Source organism: Dama dama, chromosome 25 (genome assembly GCF_033118175.1).
Source record: "Dama dama isolate Ldn47 chromosome 25, ASM3311817v1, whole genome shotgun sequence".
Lineage (NCBI taxonomy): Eukaryota > Metazoa > Chordata > Mammalia > Artiodactyla > Cervidae > Dama > Dama dama.
In genome coordinates, this window is record NC_083705.1 from 68266775 (window position 1) to 68288253 (window position 21479).

Genomic DNA, 21479 nt, shown 5'->3' on the forward strand with positions numbered 1-21479 from the left:
CTATAAATAAAGGTAGTCTTCTTATAAGATTGCTTTTCTTTTTTTTCCCCCTTTTTCTTTCTCTGAGGAGTTTCCCAACCAGGGACTGAACCTGGACCACAGCAGTGAAAGCGCTGGGTCCTAACCAGCAGACCACCAGGGAACTCCTTTGATTTACTCTTTTTAGGTTTATAACATCTTGGCATCTTTATAAAAGTGAGAAGAGTTAAACAAGTAAGAAAATTCTTCACTAGTTATTAGAAAGGTTCCAGTCAAAACACTCTAACATCAAAAATGTGTACAAAACCTCACAAAAATCAGGCACTCAGGAAAAATTAGCAATATTAAGACTCTACGATGATACATTCTCAAAAAAAAAAAAAAAAAATTATCATCAAATACTGGCTTTCCATTAAAAGGAACCCATTCTAAAGACTTTTTAAAAAGCTTTTAAATTATTAGATTGTATTAGATAACGAAAAATAAACTCACCAAGGAACAGATATCCAGCCACCAGCCACAAATGAGAGGGAAAACTCCAATTTCTACCACCACTAACAAAGAGACCTTAAGTAAAAATAAAGGTCATCAATATCACCTAAATGGGGAGAAAGCATTTCCAGTCTTAACTTATAAAAAGGACTTAATTACCTTCACAACAATATAGCAGACCCCCAGCAGGCGACGAGACCTGTGAAATTTAACCAGAGTTGCCAACCCCTACAGTGTGTTGTCAAGGAAAGCTGAACACTAAAGGAAAGACACAGATAGACAGCAAGGCCCTGCTGTACAGCACGAGAAACATTCAACATCCTGTGATAAACCATAACGGAAAAGAATCATTTTCAGAAACAATGCATATATATGTATAACTGAATCACTCTGCTGTACAACACATGTAAATCAACTATGCTCCAACAACAAAAAAAATTTATTTAAAAATAATAAAGATACAATGAAACAGGTAACTAGGCAACACTCAGTACTATCTGACAGACAGAATTAATTTATCTCATATTTTTTATGCTCTCATCCTCACTACAAAAACCTACAACTTCTACTAAAAGGACTAGTGGAGAAAAATAGTTTTCATTAATAAGAACAACTCTTGGGTTAATAATAACATTACTGAACACCAACCTTGTTCATTAAAGGATACATGACAAATTATCAATGTTATTGCTAAAAGTATATACCCAACTATGGTTGTGATTAGGCCTTCAAAATGAGATGCTTGGACCTAGACAGAAGAAAATAAATAAAATATTAATTTTACTACGTGGCCTATATCCGTTAAACAATGTTTATTAAACAATCCAAGTTGACTATATAATTTCCTATAACTAGAAAACGTCCATAAAATCCCCTCTGGATGACAAAAAACTGGATTCTCCCGCTGACTGAAATTTACTACAAAAAGATGAGGAAAAGTTAAAGAGTAACACTTTGCTCAAGCAGACAAAATCAGAGTACAGTGAATTGAATTTTACAAAAATAAAGAAGCTGTAACAGTCTGCACCCTAGTCCACTCTGAAGCGGACCTGCTAAAGGCTGAGGGCTGAAAGCAGCAGCACACGGCCTGGGCTATCCACGGCCACGTGCAGCCAAGCCACTCTGTCTCCTACCGCAACATTTACAGTTTTTGCTCTCTAAATCTGTTTCATTCTCAGCTTACAAAGAGCAAGAGCTTGGATCGAGACAAACACTGCTCACCTTTTGGTTCCTGAATGTCACAAAGCAAGTGCTATTAAAATGTATCAAAGTATCTATCTGACTTTTCAAGTTCTCTCATTCATCTAGTGAGAATCTGGAGAGGTGTATTAAATACCAGAACATGTCTCTTTGCCATTTCGGAAACCTCAGAATGTGATCTCTCAGGATTCACACACACAAATGGACCAGAATGTTCCAACTATGTTAGCTGTCCTTAAAGGACTAACTCTTTCTGGGGAACCTGCCCGCCCCCCGCCCCCCCCCCCGAAAATAGTAGTTGTCCATCCCAATATTCACCTACCTCTGAAAAATAACCATAAATATCAAAATTAGAGCAAACTATTTAGAAGATACCACAGCTCATCATTCTGACACAGATCAACATTTTTAAAAACTGATTAATATCTCGTTACTTTTCTAAATTCACTATTGGGCAACTAGGGAAAAGGGAGAGAACGGATCTCACAAGCCAGTGGTCAGGTGAAAGGTCAGTCTGTAAGGAAGCTTCCGCACAGCATGTCTCCCGCCTGCCCCACAGAGGGGAAGACTGTGCCTCACAGAGGTTCAGAGAACACCTCCCACACCTCCCAACATTTCTATGTCCTGAGCTGCTTTTAGCTTAAGATGTGAACAAGATGGTGCTGGATAACTACTCCTTCATGTAAGGCAGACAAAGAAATGAAGTAACTCTTTACAATATTACTTACTTACTCAACATACATCAAATCTGGGGTTTAATTACTGAAATCAGGTTTGTAAAAGTATCATACTCACGTGTTCTTCAAATCCCAAACCAACAAGGGAAAAGTGGCCGATGTGGTAAGGGCAAAATGCTAAAAGGGGGGAAAAACTCAATGAAAACTTCAAAATCAAAACAATGAACACTCCTAATACCAACCCCACTAAAAAGAACAGGGGTTCTTAGAGAAATGAAAGATCCCAGAACCAAAAATGTACTCCCTGTGGGATTCTCTAGAACTAGAGAACAAAGTTACCAAGCTCTAATAAGCTCGTGGTGCAAGGACACAAGAACCATTGTGAAAAGGGTCTCACAGGCCAGAGAGAAGCTGTGAGCATCAAAAAGAACTCCAAAACTAAAGAAAACACTGAATATATACAAATCCGTGAGTTCATAATATTCAAAAAAGGGAATGCCAAAAATCACAAGAGGAAAAAAAGCAACATAACACAAAACACTTTCATCTGCAAGGAAAGTAGTTTGTGCTAATAATTAAACGAAAAGAGCTGTACATCTGACCTGCTGCTTCAGATTAACTAAATTGTTCCAACTGATAAGAACAAGCTTTTCTTTATTAAAAAACCAGCCAATGAATGTTTTAAAATGACAGAATTTGAAAATTATCATTTTTGCAATGCCTAATAAAAATAAATTAATCCAGGCAAATATCAATGGCTAATAAAATTATTAGCCAAAAAGTTGATGGAACACTAGATATTTGCATGGTACTAAAATACCACTTCCCACAGATTACTTTCTGGTGGTTAAAGGGAAACATGAAACCTAACAATAATGGCTTCAAGATACCATGACCTGAGCCACAGACAAAGGTGGAGAACCAGACATCAGGTACGTCCTGATATGTCATATTGTCAGGCAATGCATGACCAGTGAAGGTTTTGTCCTACAAGTATCGACCCTGAATCAAATCAGGTCTTAGATCTAACTTCCAGTTTAGAGGAAATACAGAGACAAAGGAGCAAGGCAGCAGACGTCATCAAGAAGTAATTAGAAAGGAGCAGATCGTGAGGCACTCAGAGGATTCTAAGGTCAGCCTGCAGCCTGTAGTCTCTCTCTAGGACACCCAAAACAGTCTAACAATGACCCAATTCCATCAGACTCCACCTTGAAGAACTGCTGGAGGAACCTTAGTTATTTGACTCAGTTTCCCTGTCTTCCCCCAAAGCAGAGAAACCTGTGAGCTACATCAACTCCGCCTTCCTTTCTCTCCTGACTCCCAACTGGAGGGACTCAGCGCTGTCACAGAAGCCTCACGGCTACAGCTGTGCAGTGTGTGGAAGTCCCGGCATTACTGGAATCTGGCTCTGAGGGGAGTGACACTCGGGCTAAGTTCACTGTCTTTCCTCAAACCCGCATCTCTCTCTGCGACAGCTCCCAAGCCAGCGTCTCTGGTAAAAGCTTGGTCAGGACTTTAACAGATTAAAAACAAGACCTTCTGCCACAGGAAAGCACACACAGATAATCAGCACAAAATTAATTTCGAAAGTGGGACACTGTATATTCTCAAGTCAGTCTAAAACCAGCTGCTACAAAAAGAGACAGAAATGCCCAACAGAAGTAGAGCTGGCAGTAACAGCAGTCAATGCTGCTTAGGAAAGAAAGAATCTGTATACCTAGGGCCTTCCTATGCCAGATGACTGTCTAAAACTCCTTTCATATATTCCTAAGGTTAAAACAAAACCAAACCTGTAACAAGGTCTGAGAAAACTAAACTCCTATCATAATACCATAAATAAAAGCAAAACATCACTTACCAAAAACGAGAATGAACAGTGTGTTTAAAGACACCACCCAAAAGACATGTTCCTAAAGAAAAAAAGGAGTAATAAGACATATTCATCTCCTATTGGATTTACATTTAATTCACTCAGTTAAGAAGATTGAAATTTTTACTACAATCTTGAGATTTCATTCAGAAATTACACGTAACTTTTCATTTTTCATTAGATAGCTCATGTGTGTGTGCTAAGTTGCTCAGTTTTGTCCAACTCTTTGCAACCCTATTGACTGTAGCTTGCCAGGCTCCTCTGTCCATGGATTTTCCAGGTAAGAAAACTGGAGTGGCTTGCCATGCCCTCCTCCAGGGGATCTTCCTGACCTGGCGCTCGAACATGCAACTCTTACATATCATGCATTAGCAGGTGGGTTCTTTACCCCTAGCACCACATGGAAATCCCCAGATAGCTCCTAAAACTAAACCTAAAGAACTCGAAGTTCTTAATGTCACATATTAAAAAAATCAAATTAATCCATAAACACTTCCTCTTCAGAAATTAATAATATACCATGAACTGTATCTCATAAACACCAGATTTCACTTGTATCACATGACACTAAAATATCCAAATGAAGAAAAATTTGAAAACCAGATTATTTCTGAACAACATATTAATGTAAACTGCACAGCACTTCTTTCAGTGTCCAGTGTGTTTTCATGCCTTCTTTAAGGTCTCTCATCTATGAGAAATTGAAAGCAATAAAGGACAAAAGGTGTCAGTGGTAAAGAATCCACCTGCCAATACAGGAGACATGGGTTCAATTCCTGGATCAGGAAGATTCCCTAGAGAAGGAAATGGCAACCCACTCTAGTATTCTTGCCTGGAAAATCCCACGGACAGAGGAGCCTGGCGGGCTACAGTACATGGGGTCAAAAAAGAGTCAAACACGACTGGGTGACTAAACAATAGCAACCTTCTATACTGACTGTATAGAATCATAATCCCTTATGATTATACAGTGGAAGTGAGAAACAGATTTAAGGGACTAGATCTGATAGACAGAGTGCCTGATGAACTACGGACAGAGGTTCGTGACACTGTACAGGAGACAGGGATCAAGACCATCCCCAAGAAAAAGAAATGCAAAAAAGCAAAACGGCTCTCTGAGGAGGCCTTACAAATAGCTGAGAAAAGAAGAGAAGCGTAATGCAAAGAAGCAAAGGAAAAATATACCCATTTGAGTGCAGAGTTCCAAAGAATAGCAAGGAGAGAAGAGAAAGCCTTCCTCAGTGATCAATGCAAAGAAATAGAGGAAAACAAGAGATTGGGAAAGACTAGAGATATCTTCAAGAAAACTAGATATACCAAGGGAACATTTCATGCAAAGATGGGCTCAATAAAGGACAGAAATGGTATGGACCTGACATAAACAGAAGATATTAAGAAGAGGTGGCAAGAATACACAGAAGAACTGTACAAAAAAGATCTTCACGACCCAGTTAATCATGATGGTATGATCACTCACCTAGGGCCAGACATCCTGCAATGTGAAGTCAAGTGGGCCTTAGGAAGCATCACTATGAACAAAGCTAGTGGAGGTGATGGAATCCCAGTTGAGCTATTTCAAATCCTAAATGATGATGCTGTGAAAGTGCTGCACTCAATAGCTCAGCAAATTTGGAAAAATCAGCAGTGGCCACAGGACTGGAAAAGGTCAGTTTTCATTCCAATCCCAAAGAAAGTCAATGCCAAAGAATGCTCAAACTACTGCACAATTGCACTCATCTCACACGCTCATAAAGTAATGCTTAAAATTCTCCAAGCCAGGCTTTAGCAATATGTGAACTGTGAACTTTCATATGTTCAAGCTGGTTTTAGAAAAGGCAGAGGAACCAGAGATCAAATTGCCAACATCCGCTTGATCATTGAAAAAGCAAGAGAGTTCCAGAAAGACATCTATTTCTGCTTTATTGACTATGCCAAAGCCTTTAACTGTCTGGATGACAATAAACTGTGGAAAATTTACTTAAAGAGATGGGAATACCAGACCACATGACCTGCCTCTTGAGAAACCTGTATGCAGGTCAGGAAGCAACAGTTATAACTGGACATGGAACAACAGCCTGGTTCCAAACAGGAAAAGGAGCACGTCAAGCCTGTATATTGTCACCCTGCTTATTTAACTTCTATGCAGAGTACATCATGAGAAACGCTGGAAGGAAGCACAAGCTGGAATCAAGATTGCTGGGAGAAATATCAATAACCTCAGATATGCAGATGACACCATTGTTATGGCAGAAACTGAAGAAGAACTAAAGAGCCTCTTGATGTAAGTGAAAGAGGAGAGCGAAAAAGTTGGCTTAAAGCTCAACATTCAGAAAACTAAGATCATGGCATCCAGTCCCATCACTTCATGGCAAATAGATGGGGAAACAGTGGCTGACTATTTTTCTGGGCTCCAAAATTACTGCAGATGGTGACTGCAACCATGAAATTAAAAGACGCTTACTCCTTGGAAGGAAAGTTACGACCAACCTGGACAGCATATTAAAAAGCAGAGACAGTACTTTGCCAACAAAGATCTGTCTAGTCAAGGCTATGGCTTTTCCAGTGGCCATGTATGAATGTTGGAGCTGGACCATAAAGAAAGCTGAGTGCAGATGAATTGATGCTTTTGAACTGTGGTATTGGAGAAGACTCTTGAGAGTCCCCTGGACTGCAAGGAGGTCCAACTAGTCCATCCTAAAGGAGATCAGTCCTGGGTGTTGAAGGACTGATGTTGAAGCTGAAACTCCAATACTTTGGCCACCTCATGCAAAAAGCTGACTCATTTGAAAAGACCCTGATGTTGGGAAAGATTGAGGGCAGGAGGAGAAGGGGATAACAGAGGATGAGATGGTTGGATGGTATCACCGACTCAATGGACATGAGTTTGGGTAGGCTCCAGGAGCTGGTGATGGACAGGGAGGCCTGGCGTGCTGCAGTTCATGGGGTCGCAAAGAGTCTGACATGACTGAGTGACTGAACTGAACTGAAACTAACTGATCTAACCTTGAATAGGAGCTCACTAATATAACCTTCTTACTAAACTGAGAATTATCATCAGATATGTTGCTCAAATCCTCAAGCTATGAGCCTCAATTCCTATTCTGGCTCCATCCAGAGGCAGTTTGAGGAGGGCCAATACTGTGGACGGCAGAGGGAAATTATTTGGGTCCATGACATTGCTGGGCCCCTGGATCAAGCACACCTGAAGCCCATCCTTTCTCTGGACTTCCTCTTATGTTAATAGTTTTAGTCCGCTGGAGTTTGGCTACTTGCAGCCAAAGTTATCTTGATAACCAAAGCTATTTAAAAATCCCAAAGGGCAAGTTCTGTGACTTTATATCACAGAACCTGGAAAAAACATTATTTCGCCTTAAAGAACAAGTTCTTCGAAGAACTGCTCTTTTCCTTAGAGTGGTACTCTTTATTGTTAAGGTAAACATAGGTGAGGCTCAGCAAACAGGGCTCTCTCTGTGAACATCTCAAAGCTGCTCTGTTTTCACCAGTTCAGGCATTAAAACACAGCAAGCTGGGACATTAAAAGGCGGCCAAGTTTTCTGAATTACCATCAACTTCGTATTTCATTTTCTTTTCTAAAATTCAAATATTTTTAATAATTTCCTTTTTAAATAGTGTTAACTTTATGCTTTGCCAATATTTTCAATACACAAAAAAGGCTTTCTTCAATACACCAAGTAATCAAAAATCAAATGGCATTTTGACCTTAGTATAAAAAGCAACCATATATTGTAAATTTGAGATCACTGAATCACTAAGACAAAGTTACAATTCTATTATTAAAAAAGATTAGCTTTACTTACTAGAAAAACTAGTGATCCATCAAGTCCTAGCATCTAAAATAAATAATAAGCATTAAACCAAGATTCAATAGGATTTTTATCTATTTATGAAAATAAATTTTATTAAATTTTATTTATTTATGAAAAAAGCTCATTTTCCTCTCAATATCTTTAAACATAATATTTACCCACTACTTTCCAAAACAGCCTATCATTTTCAGAGACTGAAAAACTTATCATAGGAGTTTTATATTTTGGATGTCCTTTTAATCAAAATTATATAAAGTTAAAAAAAATTCCATCTTGGATTTTTATTCTTACATTAGATATGGAGCCAGTCACAAGATTTCATGATACACTGTACTGTTTTGTTAACTGAAATATCAGAATAATACTTATATTTAAATTGTTACCTCATTTTCAAAAGTCCACAATTTCAAGGTACAAATTTCATAAGTGAAACAAGGTTTGTACCAAAAGGTGGAAAAGGCATTAATAGATCTTTATCATAGTATTTGTAATATTTTCATCACAAACAGTGTATCACTTAATTTCCTCTAGAAACTGAAGTTCTGGTAACTGTCTCCATCAAATGTAACTGTAAAATCAGCGTATCCATCTAAATACGGCCAACTTTAAGACACACATTAGAATTAAAACACTAGGACACTTAATAGACAGACGTCTTACTCGCTCCCACGTAAGCTCTTCTGCGGCTCGGTCCCATTCTAAAGCATTCCAGTTCATGTCATCTGGAAATATAATTTAAATATTACTTCTGGAATGTGAGTTTAATAAATAATAAAACATTTTCTTTTAAGTTGTGTTTAACAGTGTTTTATAACTGTTGTTAAACACAACAGTTAAAACAGGCTAAATCAAAGTTAAAATTTTTCCATACTGAGTTAGGCAATTAAAAATTGCCTAACATAAACACAACATACAAAATAAATTAGATGATTCCAGACTGTGACATAGTGCTAGAAAGGACATAAATAGGATTATGTGAAATAGAGGAATTCAACAGCTCTGCATCAAGAATTTGAGAAAAGTGAAGAACCCAGGCAACTAGAACTCTATGGGTGAGGAGGAGGGTGGTAGAGGATGTTTACGAAAGACAGATGTGGATAGAATCTTATTGATACAAAAGGGAAGTGAAGCCTGGATTTTATTTTGTTCTTTAGTGTAATGGGGAAATCACTGACAGATTTTAAGGGCAAGAGATCAGTACAAACACTGTGTGGAACAGGAAGGGAAGAGGGTCCAGGCAGGACCCACTGCATGAGACAACAGACGGAAACCAGGGTCGTCACTGGGGCACTGAAGCTGCACTCTCAGAGCTTCTGAACATACACCCACCTCTCCCTCCAAAGGCCCCTTGCTCCCACTATACAACTGGCTTCCCCTCATCCTTCAAGCCACAGCTCAGGTATCACTTGCTCTCAGCTACCCAGGGAATTATTTCAAACAGGTCTCTCCTCAGGAGCACCCTCAGAGCAAGCTGCACATTTATCACACTGTGTAGTAACAGACTTCCTCACTTGGATATTTCTACTTCATCACTAGACCAGAAATTCCAGGAAGGCAAGGACCTGGTGTCTGCGTGCCTGGTGCAGAGGGAACACTCAGCAATGCTAAGTGGGCCCAGAGACAGTGCAGCGCTTGACAGGAAGCCTCTGGGGCCAGAGAGAGAAAAGAACATGGTGAACTATTGACAGCTGACTGGTGGGCTAGTCTCGGACATTCTTTTACATTCTAGAATTTTTACATACTGCCAGAAAATGAGTTTCTCTGGGTGATGTCTGGCCTGCAGAATACACTTCAAGAATTTTTCTTTAATAAGAGAAGTTGCACTGACTCAATAAAGATGGCAAAGAAATAAGATAAAATAGTAGTAAATTCCTTTTTTAAAAATATAGTATCTACTCCAACTTACAAGTAACTTCTTCCTATCCATCCTATAAAAAGTCCTGTGTGAAGAATCTTAAAACACAAAACATGCCCTGCTTCATAGCTAAAAAGAATGTCATGCTTATGAATGCCCATAAATGCAAGTCTGCTAAAATAAGTAAAATCAGGTTAGAAACAGAACTTCAAACCCATGAAGGTTTGAAAACTGCAGCCCTCCCCTGGGGAGTGGGGATGGACTCATGGTCGTGGTGGAAGGGTGGGGACAGGCCACAGCCATTACCCTGCGCCCCGTTGTTGGCGTCGGCTGCATCCTCCCCGCCTGCGTCATCTTCCTCCTCGTTCTCCTCCTCCTCCTCCTCCGCCTGCTCATCCTGGGCATCAGGGTTTTCCCCTACCACCGCATTCTCCGCTGGGGGGTTAGCAGGCTGCTCAGGGGCAACATTTTCAGCACCATTTCCTCCAGCTGGAGCCTAAAATGACAGAACAGACCAGAAATTTGGCTAACTTGTCTCAGTTTTGCTGTATTTCCAAACTGCACCATCCTTTCTAAAAAAACAAAACTAGCAAACAGACAAAAACTCTACTAAAATTCCAAAAAATCAGATCTCAAGGGCATCTCTTCTAATATATCTGAGTTTGGACCAACTCGGTAATATAAGAATACAAACTCACTTAACAGTATACACGTTCATTTGGTATAATTTAGAGATTAACATTTCACAAAGCATTATAGAAAATACATGAACAAATTTGGCTATTTTGAATACATCATTTCATAATCCTTCTTTATAAGGCAATCTCTTGTTTTTACTGATCACTTCAGGGATGAAAATGTATTTATGCACTCTACTTGCTTGTTTACACACATACTGATATATAACTTCTGTCATCAGTTAACACCTGAGGAAAGATTTCTCATGTCTGAACTGCAGGTTAAGCCTCTCCACAGAAACGTCGTCAGTTCCCACACACTCACTTCTCTGCCTCCTTCTGAATTCTGCAACCCACCAAATGCAACAAAGACCCAGCTGCAGTTAATTAAAACACTGAACTTCTATAAAGGTAACAAAGACTCTAAGAGAACTGTGGTCAATGCTTCAAATATGAGATACAATGATGAAGTATTAACACTAGGTTAGGAAAAGCATGCCTGCTTTATAGTCCCATTTTTTCATACGTGTAGTTTTCAAAGCAGCTGTATCCTTAAATCTGTAGGAAAAGGGTATGGCGGAATTTGATGAAATCAATCCTAACATGAGAAAAAGCTAAGGTACTTAAATGAAAAACTGTTGTTAACTATTTATAGAGTTAATTTTATAGTCAATTTTTTCATAATAAAAATTTTACAAAGTGCAAATTGTTTTTGTATGTGTCAGTTTTTGTCTCTTTTACATCTTTAGCCCTGTAGTTTCTCAGTAAACAAGATACTAAAAATCATTTATCATACCGTCCTCTTCTTAATGCCTCAAGCAAATGCTCTTGATCTTGCATGCCATCTCCCATTAAGAAAAAGTAAAATTGTACAAGACTGTTATCAACAATATTCCTTTTTTTCTACTTTTGGTAATGTTTCTACCAAGACAAAGGTGAGTTGTTTTACACATGAAGAAACTAATGAACAAAGAGGGCAAGGGGCCTCCTTAATGTTAAGGAGCACATCAAAAGGACATGCAGGAGATCTGGGTGTTAACTTCCAGGCAGCGGTTAGCCCAGGCGAAGCGAGTGAAGGCGCACTTGGTACACAACCTGACACTGCTCCTAGTCTCACCAGGAAACTAACAGGCAAAGTCACAGCCACACGCTTCTGATTTTTCACGTCTCCCTTAATTTCTCCCAAACCTTGTCATTGTCCTGCTTCGCAATGAGGGACATGGGAGTCAAGGGTTTGGATCCTGGAGGGGAACAATAATTCTTATGTCCCACCCAGATCACATGAACTCAGGGACGCAGGGGTTTACCTCATTCTGGTGATGCCCAGCAGCATTGAAGGGCGGAGCGGCGTGCTCCAGCCATATTGGGGCTCCCCCATGGACGATTTGCTCTCGTAGCCACACCAGGCTGATGAACGCGCACAGTGTGCATGTCACCACAAAACAACCCTGCAAACAATCCGCCAACAAGTTGTCCCTGTTTTATAAAAAAGGTATATAGAATTACTCCAAAGAACACTTCAAGTTAAGAAACCAAAGGTAACAACATTCACTTTATACAAAAATCTAGAAAGAACAGCCAGAAAAGTGGTAACTTTTTGGTGAAAATCAGTCTCTCAAAAAGAGTTATTTCTGAGGATGGTAGCACTTTATCTATAAGAGGGTCAAATATATTTATATATTTGTATTATATATGTTTATATTATAGAAGGCAAAGAATAACATCAGAACTACATAAACCAGCTAGCCAGCCTCTCTTTGAGGATGACTGAGAAAAAGGAAGGCAGCAAGCAAAAAATAAAAGTAGTCAAATATTTGACAAAGGTATTGACAATGCATGAATTTACTAAAGATAAATGACTCTGCCCAACACTTACTAAGAATTTCCTTATCCTTATTTTATACACAAGTTTAACCAATTTGGTTGGCTCATACTTAAACCCATGAAAATGAACAGAATCAGCAAATCAAAAAGAGGAGCCTCTAGTAAGGTCCAACAGGAAGGTTGAGAGACGCACAGTATACAACATGTGAGGCAAGAAGCCTGTGATAAGCTTTACCAATGCCTCATTTAGAGAGCAGACTGAATTTTGATGCTAAACTGCAAATATACTAAAAGTATATTAGCTTCTCAACAAATTCTGACAGATATGTACAATTCACATGACAATACAAGAGTATTACACTACTGAACACGTCTTTGTTCTTTTCTTCTCTGAAGGAGCATATCCTTCCCTGGTCTATGTCTGATTTTTAAAATAATTCAAAGGTAACTCAAGAATTTTGGGAGCCTTTGGAAAATTCACTACCCTAACAAAATGACATTTTTCCCTTCATGGAGACTTATGGAAGGGTCAATTTGGGAGACCTCGGCCTTTAAGCTCCAAACTGAAATAATGTGGTCCTCAGATACTATCTGAAATATATCTTAATAGAAAGAGGAATGATAATCACCACCCCCCCTGGTTAGGCAACCTTCCAGACCATTAAAATTTTGATAGGCGGGGACCTCTCTTGACTCCTGCCTTGTCACCAGTAGTAAGAACAGCAACCAGTCACCGCAGACTTTTAACAGTGACAGACTCCTGGTAGAATCCTCTCCTTTTCCCTCACACCTTAATTCTGGGCTGGTTTGGGAACCATCTGGACCATAAGTGAGAATTCCTGAGTTCCAAAGCCTAGAAAAGAGCTTTCAAGCTTCCATCCTCACCCTTTTAGAAGTCTGCCCTGAGACCACCATGTAAAGTAGCCCCACTAGCCTTCTGGAAGAGAAGTCACATGGAAGAACCAAGGTACCTTACCTTAGACCATCCCACCCCAATGACACACAGGCATAACTGAGGCAAGTCTAACAGGTAAACCGATCAGCTGAGCCCAACCCAAACTGTTAACCCCTGGAATTATGAGCGAATCAAAATGCTTGTTGTTTTGGCACTAAGTTTTGGAGACAGCATGTTTTGTAGTAATAGTTAACTGACAGACTGGGCCTTGAGATGTTGAAGACCTCAGCTATGGAATATGTAGTGCCTACTAAGGTATTAAGAAATTTTAAGTAAACTTTCAGAAAATATATTCTATAGAGAAAAATGAAACATCACTCAGAAAAAATAAGTGATCTAATTGTAAGTGCTTTCAGAAAAACTGGTTCAATTCCTCAAATTCTAAAAGGCAGCATGAGATTATAAAATCTACCCACGCTTACAACTTCTTTTGACAATCCCCATTGAGCCTCTAGCATTTTCCGGTGTCAGTGAGGAAGCTCAAGAAGGCAATTCAGGCGTGGCCCTAACCAATCAGGCTGGCGTGAAAAGGGGAGTCTGCCAACCTAAGGCTTCCAGAAGCTCTGAGTTTGGTGGTAACTGTGCTACTGATTAACACAGTGCTCAAAATTCACACATGGTTTTCACATATATTTGTGAATTTAATCTCTGAATGTGCCTCAGGGAGTGGAGTGCAGCCCACTTTGAAGAGTGGGCTGTTCGAAGATTAAATTCACAAAAACATGTAAAAACTTAATGTGAATTTTGTCTGATAAGGAAATAAGGGTTCAGAACTGTCCAATGATTTGCCCAAGGTCACCAAAAAGTTGCAACTCTATTCCAGGGCCAGGGCTCCTCCTGTTACAATCTCAGTGCACTACCTAAATGATCACACCAGCCAAACAACCAGATGTTTAACGGTCCCACCAACAAGCAGTAAAGGTGGTAGGCAAGTAGAATACTGCCCTGAGACCAAAATCCTTAAATTTCACTGACATGGTGGTTTCCATAAGCACCCGGTTTTTCACAAAGCCCAAGCCTCCCAATTTAAGCTTTGGTAAATATTAACATATTTTGCCACTCAAAATAGAAATCATAAAAGAAGGAATACACCCCACTTTACTGAACAGCACACACAGGACCTCAAGTCATCTTTTCTAAACAACCGGGATACTGGCTGGCTGCTACACTGTTCTCTCAAAAGCTACAATGATAAATACAACTCAGCCTCAAACTAAATGGAACAAGACCACCCTGTTTGAAACAATTATTTTATTATTTCATAGATGTTAAAATGTAACTTCCATCACTTTTAGCTTTTTTCTGACCTCCCTTGATACTTCTAACATGAGCTTTTCTTTACTATACAATTTCTAAAGGAAAGCCAGAGGTGAGTTATGTCATAAATACAGAGACATAATGAATGACACTTCAGCCATTTAAGATTGATTTTCCTTGCCTCCATACTAAAATTGTGTTCTGGATGGCTGAGATAAAATCTGATGTACAGATATAGGAATGCTGTCATATTTATTTCCACTGAATCACTTCACAGGTTAGTATTTTCATACAAAAGGTCATATTATTACACTATTTCTAAATTCTCAAGTGTGTCAAATCACTGCTTCTCCTTTTTATCATGGCCACAGCCATTAATGCCCTATTTCCAAGATTCCTGTCTACTTACAAACATTACTTCAGAAGCTGTTCTAATGTGAATAAAGTTCAAAACCTTTTCTGTTTCCTATACTGCCAAAGAAACAGAAATAAATAACTTGCCTGTTCTATCCAAAAAGGTAAAACCAGCAAGTAGGAAACCCAAGTTGCTGACATATCTAATGTTTCTACGTATTTTCAACCATAATTCAAAATAATGATGCAGAGACTTGATTTCTTGATCAGAAATGAAACATACTCTCCTGCACTCTTCTGTTGTCATTTGGCTTGTTTTCATAATATAATCTGAATGCCTCTATTCTAAAAGACAGCCTTACATTGTTCTTTGCCTTTACTGAATAGGGATCAGAAACCTAAGGTCAGCTGGGTACAAAAGAAGATTTAGCAAACAGAGGTCCAATCTTTTGCAAGCTTAATATTCTAATGATCTTGATACAGCTAATCATTCACAGCATTTCTAATTTTAACATCAATAATAAAAATATAGTCACATGTCTTTCCCAAGAAACTGCAATTATAAAGCTTCATGTCAGATTAAAATAAAATAAAGCTACAGTCAACAAGTTTTTAGAGTCAATATCCTAACAATCACAAAAAACATTTAAAAAAGATATCTGACTTCAAATGCCTGTGTTGTTTAAAACACGTTTAAAGGAACTCTCAGCATCTACATGAAATAACACATTTTCTCGCTGACAGCTCATTTAAATGTTAAATGTGACAGCTCATTTAACTAGCTTTCCCACCATTACCAAATACTCCTTTAAGATGGTATGTTTTAAAACAGCATTTACATGTATCAGTTGCTTCCCCTATAGCTGTTAGAATAGGTAAGAGGAATAGAAGGACTTTTCAAATCACAACAAACCCAAGCATGTGGAAGCAAAGACGAGCACCGTTCCCAGGGTGCGGCCTCCCGCCGCCATGAGGCTCGATACTCACGTGGACAGCATGTCCAGTGGCAATGTCAGGAGGGAGCTCACAGAGCCAGTAAACAAGCACTTGTAGATGCGGCCTGCCAAGAAAGGGCACGACAGCAGTCACAGCTCTCATCAAAACTCACACAGGCATTCGGTTAAACAGCAGTGAAGTGCGAATGCCACTGAAATAAATAGTCTTTGCAAGTCTGAGTCTCAAAATACTAAACTAAAAAAAAAAAGCATTAAAAATAGTGATAGTAAAGAGTAAGTATTACACAATAATGTTTAAAGTTTAGATTCTCTCTAGATTGACTTACTTGTGTTTACTGAATAAGCATAGATGTTTGAAAAAAAGGTGGGGAGGAATCCAGAAAAGATCTCCAAAATTATAATACAGAGAATTTTTTTTAACCTAGAATTCCAAAATTCATTGAGTCTGCTCATGAAAATGAAGTTTTGGGGGTACATGCTTTTTGAAATTAAAAGGACTTTTCAGTAGAGTACATGCTTCAATGCTATGAAGAGCAAACTAACAACCAATTTTTTAAAAACACAAATTCAAGGGTCTTCAAAAGGACAAAATCTTCAACCTGCCCACGAAGGGAAAATATGAAGTAAGGGCCAATATATAGCCATTCCCTATCCTCTTACCAGAATAGGCAGGAATAGATTTGGAAATGGGGCCCAGAAGTTGAGGTTTTCTTTCAAACCAGTACTTGTGTGTTAGTTGAAGCATCCTCTATAGCCTTGTACCAAAAATTTACAGTAACTTCAATGGCTGTTTTCAAATGTCAAGTCAAAATAGAAAGATAGGAAAAGGTTTTCCGTATTTCAATTTGCTTACATCTGTGTATAAAATATTCAAAGCAAGTATGTTTATAGCAAAGTAAAACTGACAGAAGGCCAATCGTCTGTAAATAAGAAAATAGATTCATAAATTAAAGGCCTCCTTACTAGAGTGCTTAAAAATAGGGCAGTTCAACACCTTCCTACATGAAGACAGTCATGGGTACATTGCTAACTTAAAGAAAGAAGTATGACATAGATTTTAATTGTGTGTGAGTGTATGTGTAAACAAGTCAGAACAGAAAGCAAGCTTGTTACCTGTTACTTAAATCCTCAAAGTCCTTACTTAACTTTTGATTATTTGATCTACTGATTTCAGAGAAGTGTGTTAGTTTTTCACTATCACTGTGAATGTTTTACATTCTAAGTCCTGTTTGCTGATGCATAAAAAGTGTTAAGTTTTCTTTTATTAATATGAAATAAAATGCTTTTCCTCATTTAAAGTGTTACATCTGGCTGGTAGAATACTGTTCCTGTGTTTTGTCAGCTAACAAACCTCTCTAACAACAGCCCCGGCTGTTTTGTACTTCTTTCTCATAGTGGAACACTTTCATATGTACACAGTTATCACAGCTATTGTGATCACTTTTACTCCTCTTTCTCTGTCGTCCCTTCTTGTCTTTCCTGTCCTTTGTTGGACTTCAAATTTTATTCGCTGTCTCCTATTCCTACTCCCTAGGGTAAAAACTCACCATCTTACTTCTATTCTCCGAGTGGTTACCTTTAAGTTTTGTTACTTTTTTATTAAGGTAAAATTCACATAAATCTTAGGTGTATCTGTGTGAATTTTTACATCACTATATATCCAAGTAACTGCCACCCAGATAAGATTCCCCACATTTCTAGCTCTCCAGAAGGCTCCTTTAAGCCGCTTCCCAGTCAGTATTGCCAGCACAAGGTAACCACTATTCTGCTATTACTGCAGATCAGCTTGCCTATTTTAAAACGTCACATAAAGGCAGTCATACAGTTTATACTCTCGTGGCTGGCTTCTTTCTCTCAAGGAAGTGAAGCTCACCCATGTTACCCCACGTCAGAGAGCCAGCCCTTCCGTCATCACCGTGCGGAACCCCATCACAGGGGTGAGCACGCAGCGTCCATTCTACTGCCACCTGGTTGGCTCCAGTTTTAGACTGCTGTCTGCAGAACTGCAGTCATCACACTACTATATACCAGTGTCCTGTGAATATTCCTGTAATCAACATTCCCAGAAATAGAACTGCTGGGTCATAATGTATTTCAAATATTAACCACTGATAGATAATGCCAAACAGCTTTCCAAGATGGTTACACAATATTTATATTCATCACTACTGATGAATACATGTTTCAGATGATCCACATCCTAATAAAAAGCATTTGGCACTATCTTTTTTCCTAAACTTCAGCCATTCTGCTGATTCTGCAGAGTACCTTCTTGTGCCTTCCCCTGATGACTAATGATACTGAGCATCTTTTCATGTGCTTACTGGCTATTTAATCTTCTTTCCAGAAACACCTGTTCACATCTGCTGTCCACGTTTTAATTGGCTTGTCTGCCTTTCTCTTTCTCTTAGATTTAATACTTCTTTTATTAAATATCCTTGCATATATCCTGGATACAAGTCCTTTGTTAGATATGTGAACTGCAGATACCTTCTCTCACTCTGTAGCTTGCCTTTCTCTCTTAAGGGTATCTGAGCATGAATGAAAAACCTTAACTTTAATTAAGTCAAATTTCTCATTCTTTTACGGTTGTTCTAACATATTATCTTTTAGAAATTTTTTAATTTTAATGTTCACAATCAGACTTATGATCTATCTAAAACTCACTTGGGTCAGGTGGGAGGTGATGGTGTGGTTCGTTTTTTTCCATATGCCCAACCGGCTGATGCTATACTGTTTACTGAAATGACCATCTTTCCTCCCCTGAACAGTGGCGGCACCCTACTCTTAATCACCTTTGCTAGTTCTGGACTCCTACTTAGCTATGCCTGTATTTTTAATGTATATTTGCACTGTATTTTCTTGTTTTGTCTAAAGCATCTATAGTTTCCCCACAAGAAAGGCAAACAACCTAAAAAGTTCTCATTTCTATCCCCCCCTCACAAGGTTCTTTCATGTGCAGATCACCTAGAATTTTAGTTTCAGACTGACACCTAAAAAACTGTAGAGCATGCATGCTCAGTCATGTCCAACTCTTTGCAACCCCATGGACTGTAGCCAGCAGGCTCCTCCGTCCATGGAATTTTTGAGGCAGGAATACTGGAGTGGGCAGCCATTTCCTACTCCAATTATTGTATATTAACAACAATTATAATTTAGCTATAAGAAGTACTTGGTTTTCTTTGTAAATCACACCTTTCTTTTTGATTCCTTGCTCTCTTTAGTAAAATGTTTTCAAACACTATTTCATAAATAATTTGAAGTAGTAAACTTTCCAACTCCTTGCCTCTATTGAAAAGTCTGCATTTGTCCTTCTATCTAAGAATAATTTATGTGTATAAGATTTTAGGTTCAAAAGTTTTGTCAAATTTTGAAGCTTCAGCTGTCTTCTAACATTCAGCCAGCCTGACTCTCATTACTTTGTAGGATAATCTGAAAGCTTAATATCTATACACTGCCCTATTCAGCACTGGAAAACTTTAGAATGTGCCTAGCTTTGCCTTTTTCCCTTATCAGAGTCAGCTCGCTCTCTTTCACCTTCTGGTATTAGTTACTAGTCAGATACTGAAACAACTGGATGTGGCCTCCATCTCTCAATTTTTTCCCTCATACTTACAACTTCTTGTCTCTGAGTCACATCCTAGTGAACTTCTTTGCTCAATCTTCTAGCTCACTAATTCATTCTTCATGTGAATAGTACCTATTCTGCTATTCTCATAAAATTTTCATAACTCATCAAGCTTATTTAAGAAGATATGAGGATATTAATCACATTTACGTAAAAATTTTGTTTGCATCTAACTCTAAAGAATCCTACCTACATACTCTGGCACACATACTACTGAATCCTCTCCATGTCTTTAAGAACACAAAGAACCTAGAGAGAATCAACTAAGAGTTAGTATACCAATTTCTCAGAGGTACTCCTATAGCTGAAAAATACACTTCCCAATTCTTCAGGAACATTGGGGATGTGTTTTTTAAAGGGGGATTTTAAAAAAAATCTCAAAAGAATACATCTTTTGCCATCTTTGAAAGCTCTAATAAACTTCAAACTTCTGATAAACTTCAGTAAAATTCAATTTCCTTTCAATTATGCTTTGATTTTGCTTTTTCAATTCTCTCATGAACTTTCATTATTAGCCTCTGTATGCTGTGTTTCTTTCCCACATTCATTTAAGAAGCTCAGTTGTTAAAAAATCGTTTTTCATTCAGGTAAATAACATGTTCCAAATGAGGCTTTCCTAATATACAACATTATAATATCTAATAAACATCATTGACCAAAAATACTTTATAATATTAAACAGTTGTGTAATATTTAAACAACTCCAGCCACAGGGAAATGAATACTCACATGCTGTAAGAGGAACAACTCCCAACCATGCAAAGGCCACAAGTGTATAATGAAACCAATATCGTATTGCAGTGCCAATACTTGTAACCAGTCCAGCAAATATGTCCTGGATTGGAAGCCGCGAAGGCATATCTGGGGAATAAACTGTAATGGGTGGAAAGGAAAAAGTTCACACAACTTCATGAAGATTCAAAAATAGGTTACTGTGTAGGCATATAGAACTATCTAACTGTCGACCTTTGCATTGCACTTAAGTATTTTGTCCTATATGAAAAATAATTCAAATAGTTACAATGTAATACTACATTTACCCAGAAGTCATTTATGAGAGCAAATCACATAAATATAAAAGCCAACAAAATAGGCCTCTGAGCAGGAAAAAAGATTCAAGAGATGTACACACCCTCTCACTCAAGAGCCAGGAACTTTATGCAAGGCTAACTCACACACATTTCAGCACTCAAACAATATAACCAACTAGTTTCCAGAATTATCAAACATCACATAAAGCATACAGGAGCAAAAGGTGAAGCTGACAGAGGTCCTCAAGAAAGAACCCTCCCCCAATACTAGCCTCAGCAGCAGCACTCACAGTGCACAAGAATCTGCAACAGAAGTACTTCCTACGGGAGCAAACAGCCTGCTGAGGTCTGTCAGCCACTGCCCCCTCCCATTTTGGCACAATCAACATTCAAATGGTAAACTGTTATGATTTTAATCATATAAACTAATTATATAAAAACAAAATTAACACTAATTTACAGAATTTACACTCAGCAGTTCAAGATACTTAAACACAAAAGCATAAAAAGCTTTGGGGGAGGGTGCAGAAGAAGAAAAAGCAATGTACTAGGATCCCAGAATGAAAATAGGCTTCAAATTCTTGATACCTTGCCAGTATGAACATCTACTTATTTATAAGGCACATAATATTAAGTATAAATCAACAGAAAAAGGACTTATAAAATATAATTGGAATCCTAAAGATCTACAAAATATTTACCATAGGCTTACAAAATACTGAGCTTAAAAAGTCCTGTTTTTAAAAAGTGAATTACATATTTGTCGTTATTATTACAACCAACACAACTTTACCTCAAAAATAAATCCCAAATTTTAATAGGGATGGGATATTTGACAAATTTAAGACACCATTAGTTACTCACTTTTCTGGGTAAATAATGGTATTATAGCTGTAT

The 21479-nt window shown here is 38.3% G+C and overlaps 1 protein-coding gene across 1 annotated transcript in view; it reads right to left on the bottom strand.

The window, feature by feature from the left end:
* The window catches only part of MARCHF6 (membrane associated ring-CH-type finger 6), an 82294-nt gene that overhangs the window by 29619 nt on the left and 31196 nt on the right, over positions 1–21479 (bottom strand). Inside the window, exons 4-14 of the mRNA XM_061129331.1 lie at positions 20281–20424; positions 15955–16027; positions 11885–12053; positions 10207–10396; positions 8706–8767; positions 8037–8069; positions 4207–4258; positions 2467–2525; positions 1139–1219; positions 631–699; positions 472–546 (exon numbers count right to left, since the gene is read on the bottom strand). Of these exons, the coding sequence (XP_060985314.1) occupies positions 472–546; positions 631–699; positions 1139–1219; positions 2467–2525; positions 4207–4258; positions 8037–8069; positions 8706–8767; positions 10207–10396; positions 11885–12053; positions 15955–16027; positions 20281–20424 (1007 nt within the window). The remainder of the gene's footprint in view (positions 1–471; positions 547–630; positions 700–1138; positions 1220–2466; positions 2526–4206; positions 4259–8036; positions 8070–8705; positions 8768–10206; positions 10397–11884; positions 12054–15954; positions 16028–20280; positions 20425–21479) is intronic.